This window comes from Nansenia antarctica (assembly GCF_963989245.1).
Source record: "Nansenia antarctica genome assembly, chromosome: 6".
NCBI lineage: Eukaryota > Metazoa > Chordata > Actinopteri > Argentiniformes > Microstomatidae > Nansenia > Nansenia antarctica.
The window spans coordinates 60,258,762-60,274,001 of record NC_137676.1 but is presented as its reverse complement, the minus strand read 5'-3'; the positions used below and the strand labels follow the sequence as shown (position 1 = coordinate 60,274,001).

At 46.2% G+C, this 15,240-nt stretch overlaps 2 protein-coding genes across 2 annotated transcripts; both read right to left on the bottom strand.

Moving 5' to 3' along the window:
- Positions 1–4,676: 4,676 nt before the first annotated feature.
- On the bottom strand, positions 4,677–6,520 carry LOC308160772 (kelch-like protein 10; the record flags this gene model as incomplete). Its single annotated transcript, XM_080534713.1, has 4 exons — positions 4,677–5,051; positions 5,139–5,288; positions 5,401–5,994; positions 6,101–6,520. The coding sequence occupies 4 exons, from the start codon at positions 6,518–6,520 to the stop codon at positions 4,677–4,679; spliced, it is 1,539 nt and encodes a 512-aa protein (XP_080390839.1).
- Positions 6,521–13,152: 6,632 nt separating this feature from the next.
- LOC308160771 (kelch-like protein 10) lies at positions 13,153–15,002 on the bottom strand (the record flags this gene model as incomplete). Its single annotated transcript, XM_080534712.1, has 4 exons — positions 13,153–13,533; positions 13,621–13,770; positions 13,883–14,476; positions 14,583–15,002. The coding sequence occupies 4 exons, from the start codon at positions 15,000–15,002 to the stop codon at positions 13,153–13,155; spliced, it is 1,545 nt and encodes a 514-aa protein (XP_080390838.1).
- Positions 15,003–15,240: the final 238 nt, after the last annotated feature.

The following is a 15,240-nucleotide window of genomic DNA, read 5'->3' as shown; positions in this document are numbered from 1 at the left end:
TATTTACAAAAAAACCTGTTCTTAAAGGCAGACTAACTGCTTTTTAAAAGTTAACAGTTTGAACCCTCTCCTCCCCTCCTACCTCTCCCACCAACCCCTCTCCTCCACCCACCCCTCTCCTCCACCCTCTCCTCCCACCCTCCCCTTCTCCCACCCCTCCCCTCCTCCCTCCCCTCCTCTCACCCTCCTCCCTCCCATCCCTCCCCTCCTCCCTCCCCTCCTCTCACCCTCCTCCCTCCAACCCCTCCCCCTCCTCCAGGACTCGTGAGAGCCTTGCCTCCAACACCTCCAGCATCATGACGGAGAATAACAGACGTCAGAACTCCGTCACATGATCCCCGGTCACCTGACCAGCGTCGGCCCGCCCTTCAACTTCCGCGCTATCCCACAACCCCCTGCTTCCGCGCAGAAGGACAAGCTGACCAAGCCCCCGACCCTGGCCTCCATCACTAGCGTCTGACAGACAGACAGACAGACAGACAGACAGACAGATAGGCAGACACAGGCAGAGAGACAAACAGACGGACAGAGAGAGACAGACAGACAGACAGACTGACAGAGAGACACGCATACAGACAGACAGAGAGAGACAGACAGACAGACTGACAGACAGAGGCAGACAGACAGACAGACAGACAGACTGACAGGCAGACACAGGCAGAGAGACAAACAGACGGACAGAGAGAGACAGACAGACAGACAGACAGACAGACTGACAGAGAGACACGCATACAGACAGACAGACAGAGAGAGACAGACAGACTGACAGACAGAGTCAGGCAGACAGACAGACAGACAGACTGACAGGCAGACATATAGGTAGCGAGACAGACACACAGGCAGACAGACAGACAGACACACACACACACACACACACACACACAGAGAGACAGACAGACAAACAGGCAGACTGACAGACAGACAGACAGACAGACCTAGAGAGACAGACAGACACACAGACGCACAGACAGACAAACTGACCTCCATCGCAGGCGTCTGATGGATGTACGGAGGGACTGATAGAGGTGGAGGAGATGGGAGTAACCCTGAAGCCCCCCCCCTTTCCCTCCCTAGGGATGATGGGACTGTTCGTGACACTGGCATGACTTCCACTTACTGTTCTTACTGCTTCTAGAACACTCTACTGCAAAAACAACAACAACAACAACAACAACAAGAAAACTAAAATATCCTCTCTACCCTGCCCCCTCCAGGATGTACCTGGCTTGGGACTGAAATGATTGTTATTTTTTGCCTTTTCCAGAATTCCTGGATGTTGTAACTGGAGAGAGTTGTTGCCAGGAGACACAGACTGTTGGAGGAACACTCGTGGTGCGTTCACGACATGTGTCTGAATTACCACTTTGAAATGTCTCATTTGGAAACTCGTTGTACAAAGATGATACCCGAGTTTCTGACTCAGAGGGTGTCAGAATCCACCAATGGGAAGCCTCGGTTACCTTTCACTCTGAGGTTCCAAGTCTCCGAGGTGTCATGACCTTAGACACCTCGCCCCCCCCCCCCCCCCCCCCCCGTCTGGGAGACTCTGGTGTCAACGCAGCGTTACCACGGCGACCAGAACTGGTCACCACACAACGTTACCACGACGACCAGAGACACAGCCTCCTGAGAAGTAGTGAACCAGGAAGAGCTCCAGAGGGTCTCTGATATGTGCAAAGTATTCTAGTTCCATCCTCCTATCCCTATACGAGAAATATCTTGCCCCACCCCTCCCATGGTGACACATTAAGTGTGATAGCTGTCAGCCTGTCATGTGTCTCAGACATACATACATACATACATACATACATACATACATACATACATACATACATACATACATACATACAGACAGACACAATGAGGTGATACAATGTGGACAGACTAGTTCATACAGGGGAGAGCTGTATCAGTGAGGAGCAAGACAGAGAGCTGAGCACTGATGTGGGAGACAGATCATAACCGTAAGTTGGTGTTTTTCATAGTTTTTTAATATGATTTGAATAAACTTGCATGCCTTTGTATCATCTCACAAAATGATGTAGCCCTAACATACTACAGTAGCCAACTGTATATGACCAGCCTGTTAAGAAAGCCTCAACCTGATTTTGTCCAGCTGACTGTGATCTAGTAGGTTCAACTACATGAGGCCCTAGATAATAATAGATAATAATGACTGTGTCTAGACTAGTCAACAGTCTTTACAAAGGTCACTATTGACCAATCAGCAGAGCTATAAGACTGACAGAAGACTGTTGAATACACTCCTCTATGAAGGGTAAATTAGTTGGTTTACTGTATGTCTTTTTTATGTAAAAATGGGCTTGTGTGATCAAAGTTAACTTTTAGGGTTATAGAGAGACATTGTAAATATCCCTTGTTAGCTTCAGGAGAGAGAGATACTGTATATACAGTATCAGCATACTTTCATGTCCCTTTCCTATGCTGTAGTTTCTCACTTCACAGTTTTTAACTTTGGTCTCCTTTAATGTGCTGCGTGTGTTCATTGTTCAGGTTTACAGCAAGAGGTCCTTTGAGGAGAGAGTGGAGGAGACCCCTGGCTCTAAAATGAGTCTCTCTGGGGAGAGAGAGGAGGGGACCACTGCCTCTAAAATTAGTCTCTCTGGGGATGTTGAAGCCATGGGGTAAGAGAAGAGTCTCTGGAGGGCATTTACCATGAAGATGATGATATTGATGATGATGATTATAGATACTTCATTCATAACCAGATTAATGTTAGACATAGGAATGTAGATGTACTGTAGTTCAATGCACACTGTATTTACTGTGTAAACTAGTCTCAGGGAGATCACACTGAACACCAAAGGCTCAAAGATGATAGATCAACATGTCATGATGCATTGTTACACAGATCAAGCTTCATACACTCAAACTCAAAGGTTTTGATGTTCCACTAAGATCAAGCCTACACACATGCAGTTGGACAGTGGTGTGTTTTCCCTGAGTTGTTGGATGTACAGATGTCCCCTCTCCCTTGTGTGCAGTGTGCAGGGTGCAGGGTGTAGTGTTCATGGTGTAGTGTGTAGTGGCAGTGTAGCTCTCGTGATGAGTAGCCCTGCCAGTCCAAATGGATGTCCTAATGGTAGAATCTTAAGTCATCCAGGGGAGAGATCCCCAGTTTGAGCCCTGCTGGTTACATCAATCCCACTCTGACCACCAGAGGGCAGCAGGGTATGCTCATAAGAGTTCGTCACATTGGGCCATGATGCTGTACTTATCTTATTGAAGTTATTGCAGTCCAAAGAGAACAAGACTGTGATGACAGAGGCAGGACACTAAGGGAGTCTTGAGGAGAGAAATACCCACTGTGTTGTAATCACACATGACCATGACCCATCTTCCACTAATAGCATAAAGAAGTCAATATGTTTCCATTGTCAGTTTTGCTTTGAAGCACACTTCCACTTCAACATGGTTTTGTTTCCCATTCTTTTAGAGGTAAAACGGATATGACCCCTTGAACTTTAATCATGTGTGGTATTTGACATTTTAGATTTAGGGTCTGCTTTTGAGTGTGTTTATTTTCATGTTTCACCTGAACTTTTTTGAAATTGTCCTCCTGCTTCCTCCTGCTGTGAGAATAGCGCTCCATCACTTTGTCAATGATGTTGTCCCTTTTTCACACAAAACACACACGCACACACATGCATACGCGCGCACACACACACACACACACACACACACACACACGCACGCACGCACGCACGCACACACACACAGTAACACAGCTGTTATGAAACACACAAAATACATATCAATAATTTATACAGATGAGGTAGTTAGGTTTGGTTTGAGTTCAGAAACTCTGACCCTGGACCTTTTTAGATGCTTGTTTTGTTTTCATACAAATTGGATTTGACGTACTATGGGCATAAAGCAATAATGCTCAAAGGACATGATTGAAATGGTAAGATGTCAGGAAAGAAAGGCCTCTAGTCGCTGCCAGATAATGAAGTTGACCACACCAAGTCAATTCTGTGATGTAGGTGCAATAGCGACCACTGGCAGATTAGCCAGATCAGTCCAGTAATCTGCAACAGGGTTGACAATCATTTCAACATCTAACAATATATAAACAAATAAACAGGATAGTTACTGTCCTCCAAGATGGAGTCCCATTGACAATATCATTATCCGCACTCATAGTTCAGCAGCACATAACTGTACAGATGACATATTGCATTCAATACCCACTAGGGGGCAACAAAGTAACTTTTTAAATATAACCTTGATGCCTGATCTGTCTTGAATGTGGGGTTGAAATGGATAGCTAATCTACATGATTGTTGTGTAGCCCAATATGTGTATGCATCTTTCAAGGCAAACGATAACATTCGTCTTTTGTTTGGAGGGTATTTACATGTAGACGTCAGATATACACGTATTGATGGACATTAATGGGCATGGGCTTGCCCAGCAAAGTTAAGACATGATTGCAAACTAGCATTCAATTAAAGCCTCCCTTATACGTTCATTGTAGAAAAAATATTGTACCACCCGGCCTGATAGAAGCAATAAGAAAGACAGAAATGTTATGTGATTTCCATGGGCACTTGAAGGATTTATTTGGATGGTTTCTGTCTCTGCCCAGATGGACTGCAGTGGGCAGGACCGGGTCATGTAGGGATGGGGGGTAATGGTGGGTAGATATGGTGTCAGACAGTAAGGATGCTATTGGAGGTGGACAGTTTGAGCTCCTCCCGGGGGTTCTGCAGGGTATCTCGCGGGGCAGCATACTCGAGCACATTGGGTAGTCCGTGCACCACACAGCAGCTAACGCCACTGCGGAGGATGCCCATGTCATGGGCGTCATGCCACTCATCTGTCTTCTCATCGTAGCACTCCACATTGCAGGTATCTGTGCCAGTGAACCACAGTGAACCGCCCACCACAAACAGAAGATCATCCATCACCTCGATGCCAAAGTTGCTCCGTGGGTTTAACATGGTGGGAACTGCGCGCCAGGTGTTGGTCTGGGGATTGTAGCACTCTGCGTGTCGCAGACAGTTGGCTCCATCAAAGCCGCCCACCTAAGAGAGGATAGGAGAAATGTGGGTCAATAACAGAATATCAGAACTTGAGCATAGATTTATTGTGTATTTTTATGTAGGTCTCACCGCATAGACCTGCTCCCCATAGGCGATGACCCCCAACCCACAACGTCGTCTTCTCATGGGGGCGATCAGAGTCCATTGGTTGGTCTCAGGGTTGAAGCACTCTGCTGTACACAGCCACTCATTCCGATTCATACCACCACATATGTATACCTAGAGTTAAGGCAACTTGTAAATTCATCCATCCTGGCTTTTTAATAGATTCATTGTACAATAGTTATCAAGTTGTGTTCCAGGTACAGTTAGTCTTACCTATTCCACTTACCTTTCCAAAAAGTGTGGTGGCACTGGCATCACTTCTCTGCTCATGCATGGGTGAGATGAGTGTCCACTGGTTGGTCTCAGGCTCATAGCGCTCAACAGTGTTGACTGGCACATGGCCATCAAAGCCGCCCATGGCGTAGATGCAGCCACCCAGCACAGCCACACTGACCCAGCAGCGCCGTGAGTGCATGGGTGCCACTTGGTGCCAAGTGTGTGTGACTGGGTTGAACTTGCGCACACTACTGAAGTAGTCAACGTCGTAAAAGCCTCCCACGCAGTACACAAAACCATTGAGGTAGGCAGCACCGTGAAAGGCCCGTGCTCTCTCCTCCTCTCGAGTCACATTGACCCATCGGTCAGCCCGTGCATCATACGCCTCAATGCCATTGGTGAGGCTGCCACCACACCAACCACCGATGGCCAGTAAGATGGCATAGGGCAGGCGAGGGCGGGTCAGAGGGTTGCTGCTGTCAGAGCTGAACATGGCCTTCAGTGCGTTGATGATGATGGGCTTGCAGTCATCATTGGCTCTCACCAGTGGATTATTCTTCACATTGTTCATGAAGTAGTCTGCTGTCATCAAGGCCATGCGTACCTAAGCAAACAGACACAGACAGATATGGACACAGAATGCAGTCGGCAGCCTTTATGAAATGCATCAAACATTTACGTGTTACGTGTGTTGTCCAACTCTCAGTCACCTTAGGCAACAGCACCGAGATCTGGGCTTCGCGGTCTTGAGGAGAATGGCCAATCCAGCACAGGATGGCCTCAAACACTACATCTTCCTGCTTCACATTCAGGTCGTCCTTCTCAATGATGTCACGAAACTGCCACAGCGAGAGTTCTAGGAACTCCTCGGAGCTACGCACCATCTCCTTAAAGTGATGCAGGATGAAGAGAGAGGACCTGCGCCTCAGCTCATAGCAGGAGTAGAAGTCTGCAAACGTACAGATGCCAATGCAGTTCTCCGGGCACAGCTGGGCCTCTAGGTAGTCAGAGCAGGCTTGCACAATGCCCATGACAGAGAACTGATCTGCAGCCACCAGAAGCTGCTCCACATTCTCGTCAGTGACAGGCACAGAGCGTGTGTAGGCATACTCAATAATGAGACGCATCATGTCCGGTGACACACCAGGAATATTGTACACCCGCTTTTCTAGGTTGTTCCAGACAATTGTGAAGAGAGCTCTGTGGGTCAGGGTTTAGAGAGGAGGGTTTATGATGGTCAGGAATCATCCATATACTGTACCAGATTTTCTCAATACTCTTTTCAATACAGCACAGCTATATAATAAACACCCTCTGCAAGTATATGACAATATAAAGAGGGGTACACAAATATTATGAATCAATAGTTGCATGCTATCTTTTATAGAATGTATCATTGCTGCCACAAAGAACAATGTGTAAGCTCTTGTAGGATCTGGCTATTTTCTTCTGATTATCCTTTGGATCCATGCCAAGTGAATCCCTGCCATCCATCATGGCCACATCCCCACAAAGTTAAGACACTCACCGGAAATATGGACTGCAGCCGCAAAGGATATTCTTGTGTGCGTTGAAGTCGATGCCATTGACTTTAATCACCACATCACAGAATTTTCCTTCCATCCTCTATCAAATGATGGTAAGTGTAGTGTCCTTGTTTTTCAATGAAGGACTACAATACGTTAAATGGAGTGGCCGACCAGAAACCACAAAGATCAAAATGTTCTGAGCCTTGACTGTCTTACACTAATGTTAGCTAGCCAGATTCTAGCTAGACACATTATTTAGACACATAGAAAGACAAACTAAAACACTAGAACAACAGTCACATGAACAACTACAGGACAGTCTTGTCAGATACGGTAGCTAATCAGTTTCGTGTTTGTAAATATGTCGTGTTGCCATCTGTCAGTGGGTATCATCATAACAAGGCAGTCATCACCCTGCAATTACTAAGGGTAGAGGGTAATAGAGGGTAAAAGCGTGGCTAATGTTAACAAGCTAACGGTTGATAATGCTAACGTTTAGGACGTTATCACATCATTTCAGTCAGTCTAACTTGATAACTAAGTTGATAGTCTCTTTTTATCAGCACAGCACGTTTCATACACGTTTCAATAACACCGTAGCATCTCAGTAGAACTCACCGAGACGTTGCCTTCGGCAAATAGCAGCAGACGTGTAACTTCAGGGGCTACAGGTCTTTCAAGGTTCGGTGGATCTGGTTGGGGAAGATATTTCCTTTACTGAATATTTTAGAAAGCTATAATAGATTTACCGATAGTAACCACACACATATATTTTACTTACACGTGTTACTCCGTTCTCTGCCTCAACCTGCTTCCAGTGGCGGTAGATATTGATAGATATCGGCTGGCCAATAGAGGGCGCTAGGGCGTTTTGAGGGACTTTAAGAACGTAATTGAACGGGAGAGCCTTCTTTATGCTGCCATCTTGTCCGTGTCTCAACCGGAAGCCTATATGGAGCATGTTCATCTGTGACAGAGTTAGAAACATTTGAGGAGTCACCAAGAGCCAAGTCAGGCTCAGAAATGGAGGATACTCTTTCTGGGTCACTTAGATATAAATCATGTTCATTAACTTTTCTGAAAATTCCTTTTGTTGATGAGCGTGACCTTGTTTGTTGTATTCCTACATGTCTAATGCCTTTATTAGTACAGGGATCACTAAAAACACCCTGTGCAAAACCTCCACTGGCTGTGTACTGATGGTGTCTGTTAGTATAATGTCAGAGTACATTTACATTTACAGTCCCACAGAGTACATTTACATTTGTCAAAAATGGTCGTCTCTTTTTTTGATATTAGCTGTGTTGATATTACCCCCCTGCCCCCCTCTACCCTTTCTGTCAGCCCTGAAAATATGGTAACCATTATGTCATCATCCGATATGGATGTGCTTAACCATTACTGAAACAATTAAAATGTCTGCATTAGGTAAGAGAAGATAAGTTGACATTGTGTATTGTACACGTATTGTTATTTACAAAAAACCTGTTCTTAAAGGCAGACTAACTGCTTTTTAAAAGTTAACAGTTTGAACCCTCTCCTCCCCTCCTACCTCTCCCACCAACCCCTCTCCTCCACCCTCTCCTCCCACCCTCCCCTTCTCCCACCCCTCCCCTCCTCCTTCCCCTCCTCTCACCCTCCTCCCTCCCACCCCTCCCCTCCTCCCTCCCCTCCTCTCACCCTCCTCCCTCCAACCCCTCCCCCTCCTCCAGGACTCGTGAGAGCCTTGCCTCCAACACCTCCAGCATCATGACGGAGAATAACAGACGTCAGAACTCTGCAGTCCTGAGCCCCCGTCACATGATCCCCGGTCACCTGACCAGCGTCGGCCCGCCCTTCAACTTCCGCGCTATCCCACAACCCCCTGCTTCCGCGCAGAAGGACAAGCTGACCAAGCCCCCGACCCTGGCCTCCATCACTAGCGTCTGACAGACAGACAGACAGACAGACAGACAGACAGACAGATAGGCAGACACAGGCAGAGAGACAAACAGACGGACAGAGAGAGACAGACAGACAGACAGACTGACAGAGAGACACGCATACAGACAGACAGAGAGAGACAGACAGACAGACTGACAGACAGAGGCAGACAGACAGACAGACAGACAGACTGACAGGCAGACATATAGGTAGCGAGACAGACACACAGGCAGACAGACAGACAGACACACACACACACACACACACACACAGAGAGACAGACAGACAAACAGGCAGACTGACAGACAGACAGACAGACCTAGAGAGACAGACAGACAGACACACAGACGCACAGACAGACAAACTGACCTCCATCGCAGGCGTCTGATGGATGTACGGAGGGACTGATAGAGGTGGAGGAGATGGGAGCAACCCTGAAGCCCCCCCCCCTTTCCCTCCCTAGGGATGATGGGACTGTTCGTGACACTGGCATGACTTCCACTTACTGTTCTTACTGCTTCTAGAACACTCTACTGCAAAAACAACAACAACAACAACAACAACAACAACAACAACAACAAGAAAACTAAAATATCCTCTCTACCCTGCCCCCTCCAGGATGTACCTGGCTTGGGACTGAAATGATTGTTATTTTTTGCCTTTTCCAGAATTCCTGGATGTTGTAACTGGAGAGAGTTGTTGCCAGGAGACACAGACTGTTGGAGGAACACTCGTGGTGCGTTCACGACATGTGTCTGAATTACCACTTTGAAATGTCTCATTTGGAAACTCGTTGTACAAAGATGATACCCGAGTTTCTGACTCAGAGGGTGTCAGAATCCACCAATGGGAAGCCTCGGTTACCTTTCACTCTGAGGTTCCAAGTCTCCGAGGTGTCATGACCTTAGACACCTCGCCCCCCCCCCCCCCCCCCCCCCCCCCCGTCTGGGAGACTCTGGTGTCAACGCAGCGTTACCACGGCGACCAGAACTGGTCACCCTGTGACGACACACAACGTTACCACGACGACCAGAGACACAGCCTCCTGAGAAGCAGTGAACCAGGAAGAGCTCCAGAGGGTCTCTGATATGTGCAAAGTATTCTAGTTCCATCCTCCTATCCCTATAAGTTCTTTATTGTTGCGATCATGTATACTCAATTCTTTTAAATGTTTAAATGACCAAATACTTGGAGAAGAAAAAAACGTCATTAAAAAGAATAATGTTGAAATGAGAATTTATGACTGGCAAAAGTTTATTTATTTTTGGGGGTTGTATCTGTGTTTGAACCACCTGTGTTTTCACACACAATCATTTCATTGGATGAGAAATATCTTGCCCCACCCCTCCCATGGTGACACATTAAGTGTGATAGCTGTCAGCCTGTCATGTGTCTCAGACATACATACATACATACATACATACATACATACATACATACATACATACATACATACAGACAGACACAATGAGGTGATACAATGTGGACAGACTAGTTCATACAGGGGAGAGCTGTATCAGTGAGGAGCAAGACAGAGAGCTGAGCACTGATGTGGGAGACAGATCATAACCGTAAGTTGGTGTTTTTCATAGTTTTTCACTGTTTAATATGATTGGAATAAACTTGCATGCCTTTGTATCATCTCAAAAAATGATGTAGCCCTAACATACTACAGTAGCCAACTGTATGTGACCAGCCTGTTAAGAAAGCCTCAACCTGATTTTGTCCAGCTGACTGTGATCTAGTAGGTTCAACTACATGAGGCCCTAGATAATAATAGATAATAATGACTGTGTCTAGACTAGTCAACAGTCTTTACAAAGGTCACTATTGACCAATCAGCAGAGCTATAAGACTGACAGAAGACTGTTGAATACACTCCTCTATGAAGGGTCAATTAGTTGGTTTACTGTATGTCTTTTTTATGTAAAAATGGGCTTGTGTGATCAAAGTTAACTTTTAGGGTTATAGAGAGACATTGTAAATATCCCTTGTTAGCTTCAGGAGAGAGAGATACTGTATATACAGTATCAGCATACTTTCATGTCCCTTTCCTATGCTGTAGTTTCTCACTTCACAGTTTTTAACTTTGGTCTCCTTTAATGTGCTGCGTGTGTTCATTGTTCAGGTTTACAGCAAGAGGTCCTTTGAGGAGAGAGTGGAGGAGACCCCTGGCTCTAAAATGAGTCTCTCTGGGGAGAGAGAGGAGGGGACCACTGCCTCTAAAATTAGTCTCTCTGGGGATGTTGAAGCCATGGGGTAAGAGAAGAGTCTCTGGAGGGCATTTACCATGAAGATGATGATATTGATGATGATGATTATAGATACTTCATTCATAACCAGATTAATGTTAGACATAGGAATGTAGATGTACTGTAGTTCAATGCACACTGTATTTACTGTGTAAACTAGTCTCAGGGAGATCACACTGAACACCAAAGGCTCAAAGATGATAGATCAACATGTCATGATGCATTGTTACACAGATCAAGCTTCATACACTCAAACTCAAAGGTTTTGATGTTCCACTAAGATCAAGCCTACACACATGCAGTTGGACAGTGGTGTGTTTTCCCTGAGTTGTTGGATGTACAGATGTCCCCTCTCCCTTGTGTGCAGTGTGCAGGGTGTAGTGTGTAGTGTGCATGGTGTAGTGTGTAGTGGCAGTGTAGCTCTCGTGATGAGTAGCCCTGCCAGTCCAAATGGATGTCCTAATGGTAGAATCTTAGGTCATCCAGCGGAGAGATCCCCAGTTTGAGCCCTGCTGGTTACATCAATCCCACTCTGACCACCAGAGAGCAGCAGTGTATGCTCATAAGAGTTTGTCACATTGGGTATTTGAGCCATGATGCTGTACTTATCTTATTGAAGTTCTTGCAGTCCAAAGAGAACAAGACTGTGATGACAGAGGCAGGACACTAAGGGAGTCTTGAGGAGAGAAATACCCACTGTGTTGTAATCACACATGACCATGACCCATCTTCCACTAATAGCATAAAGAAGTAAATATGTTTCCATTGTCAGTTTTGCTTTGAAGCACACTTCCACTTCAACATGGTTTTGTTTCCCATTCTTTTAGAGGTAAAACGGATATGACCCCTTGAACTTTAATCATGTGTGGTATTTGACATTTTAGATTTAGGGTCTGCTTTTGAGTGTGTTTATTTTCATGTTTCACCTGAACTTTTTTGAAATTGTCCTCCTGCTTCCTCCTGCTGTGAGAATAGCGCTCCATCACTTTGTCAATGATGTTGTCCCTTTTTCACACAAAACACACACGCACACACATGCATACGCACGCACACACACACACACACACACACACACACACACACGCACACACACACACACACGCACGCACGCACACACACACAGTAACACAGCTGTTATGAAACACACAAAATACATATCAATAATTTATACAGATGAGGTAGTTAGGTTTGGTTTGAGTTCAGAAACTCTGACCCTGGACCTTTTTAGATGCTTGTTTTGTTTTCATACAAATTGGATTTGACGTACTATGGGCATAAAGCAATAATGCTCAAAGGACATGATTGAAATGGTAAGATGTCAGGAAAGAAAGGCCTCTAGTCGCTGCCAGATAATGAAGTTGACCACACCAAGTCAATTCTGTGATGTAGGTGCAATAGCGACCACTGGCAGATTAGCCAGATCAGTCCAGTAATCTGCAACAGGGTTGACAATCATTTCAACATCTAACAATATATAAACAAATAAACAGGATAGTTACTGTCCTCCAAGATGGAGTCCCATTGACAATATCATTATCCGCACTCATAGTTCAGCAGCACATAACTGTACAGATGACATATTGCATTCAATACCCACTAGGGGGCAACAAAGTAACTTTTTAAATATAACCTTGATGCCTGATCTGTCTTGAATGTGGGGTTGAAATGGATAGCTAATCTACATGATTGTTGTGTAGCCCAATATGTGTATGCATCTTTCAAGGCAAACGATAACATTCGTCTTTTGTTTGGAGGGTATTTACATGTAGACGTCAGATATACACGTATTGATGGACATTAATGGGCATGGGCTTGCCCAGCAAAGTTAAGACATGATTGCAAACTAGCATTCAATTAAAGCCTCCCTTATACGTTCATTGTAGAAAAATTATTGTACCACCCGGCCTGATAGAAGCAATAAGAAAGACAGAAATGTTATGTGATTTCCATGGGCACTTGAAGGATTTATTTGGATGGTTTCTGTCTCTGCCCAGATGGACTGCAGTGGGCAGGACCGGGTCATGTAGGGATGGGGGGTAATGGTGGGTAGATATGGTGTCAGACAGTAAGGATGCTATTGGAGGTGGACAGTTTGAGCTCCTCCCGGGGGTTCTGCAGGGTATCTCGCGGGGCAGCATACTCGAGCACATTGGGTAGTCCGTGCACCACACAGCAGCTAACGCCACTGCGGAGGATGCCCATGTCATGGGCGTCATGCCACTCATCTGTCTTCTCATCGTAGCACTCCACATTGCAGGTATCTGTACCTGTGCCAGTGAAGCACAGTGAACCGCCCACCACAAACAGAAGATCATCCACCACCTCGATGCCAAAGTTGCTCCGTGGGTTTAACATGGTGGGAACTGCGCGCCAGGTGTTGGTCTGGGGATTGTAGCACTCTGCGTGTCGCAGACAGTTGGCTCCATCAAAGCCGCCCACCTAAGAGAGGATAGGAGAAATGTGGGTCAATAACAGAATATCAGAACTTGAGCATAGATTTATTGTGTATTTTTATGTAGGTCTCACCGCATAGACCTGCTCCCCATAGGCGATGACCCCCAACCCACAACGTCGTCTTCTCATGGGGGCGATCAGAGTCCATTGGTTGGTCTCAGGGTTGAAGCACTCTGCTGTACACAGCCGCTCATTCCCATTGAAACCACCACATATGTATACCTAGAGTTAAGGCAACTTGTAAATTCATCCATCCTGGCTTTTTAATAGATTCATTGTACAATAGTTATCAAGTTGTGTTCCAGGTACAGTTAGTCTTACCTATTCCACTTACCTTTCCAAAAAGTGTGGTGGCACTGGCATCACTTCTCTGCTCATGCATGGGTGAGATGAGTGTCCACTGGTTGGTCTCAGGCTCATAGCGCTCAGCAGTGTTGAGTCGCACATAGCCATCAAAGCCGCCCATGGCGTAGATGCAGCCACCCAGCACAGCCACACTGACCCAGCAGCGCCGTGAGTGCATGGGTGCCACTTGGTGCCAAGTGTGTGTGACTGGGTTGAACTTGCGCACACTACTGAAGTAGTCAACGTCGTAAAAGCCTCCCACGCAGTACACAAAACCATTGAGGTAGGCAGCACCGTGAAAGGCCCGTGCGCTCTCCTCCTCTCGAGTCACATTGACCCATCGGTCAGCCCGTGCATCATACGCCTCAATGCCATTGGTGAGGCTGCCACCACACCAACCACCGATGGCCAGTAAGATGGCATAGGGCAGGCGAGGGCGGGTCAGAGGGTTGCTGCTGTCAGAGCTGAACATGGCCTTCAGTGCGTTGATGATGATGGGCTTGCAGTCATCATTGGCTCTCACCAGTGGATTATTCTTCACATTGTTCATGAAGTAGTCTGCTGTCATCAAGGCCATGCGTACCTAAGCAAACAGACACAGACAGATATGGACACAGAATGCAGTCGGCAGCCTTTATGAAATGCATCAAACATTTACGTGTTACGTGTGTTGTCCAACTCTCAGTCACCTTAGGCAACAGCACCGAGATCTGGGCTTCGCGGTCTTGAGGAGAATGGCCAATCCAGCACAGGATGGCCTCAAACACTACATCTTCCTGCTTCACATTCAGGTCGTCCTTCTCAATGATGTCACGAAACTGCCACAGCGAGAGTTCTAGGAACTCCTCGGAGCTACGCACCATCTCCTTAAAGTGATGCAGGATGAAGAGAGAGGACCTGCGCCTCAGCTCATAGCAGGAGTAGAAGTCTGCAAACGTACAGATGCCAATGCAGTTCTCCGGGCACAGCTGGGCCTCTAGGTAGTCAGAGCAGGCTTGCACAATGCCCATGACAGAGAACTGATCTGCAGCCACCAGAAGCTGCTCCACATTCTCGTCAGTGACAGGCACAGAGCGTGTGTAGGCATACTCAATAATGAGACGCATCATGTCCGGTGACACACCAGGAATATTGTACACCCGCTTTTCTATGTTGTTCCAGACAATTGTGAAGAGAGCTCTGTGGGTCAGGGTTTAGAGAGGAGGGATATGATGGTCAGGAATCATCCATATACTGTACCAGATTTTCTCAATACTCTTTTCAATACAGCACAGCTATATAATAAACACCCTCTGCAAGTATATGACAATATAAAGAGGGGTACACAAATATTATGAATCAATAGTT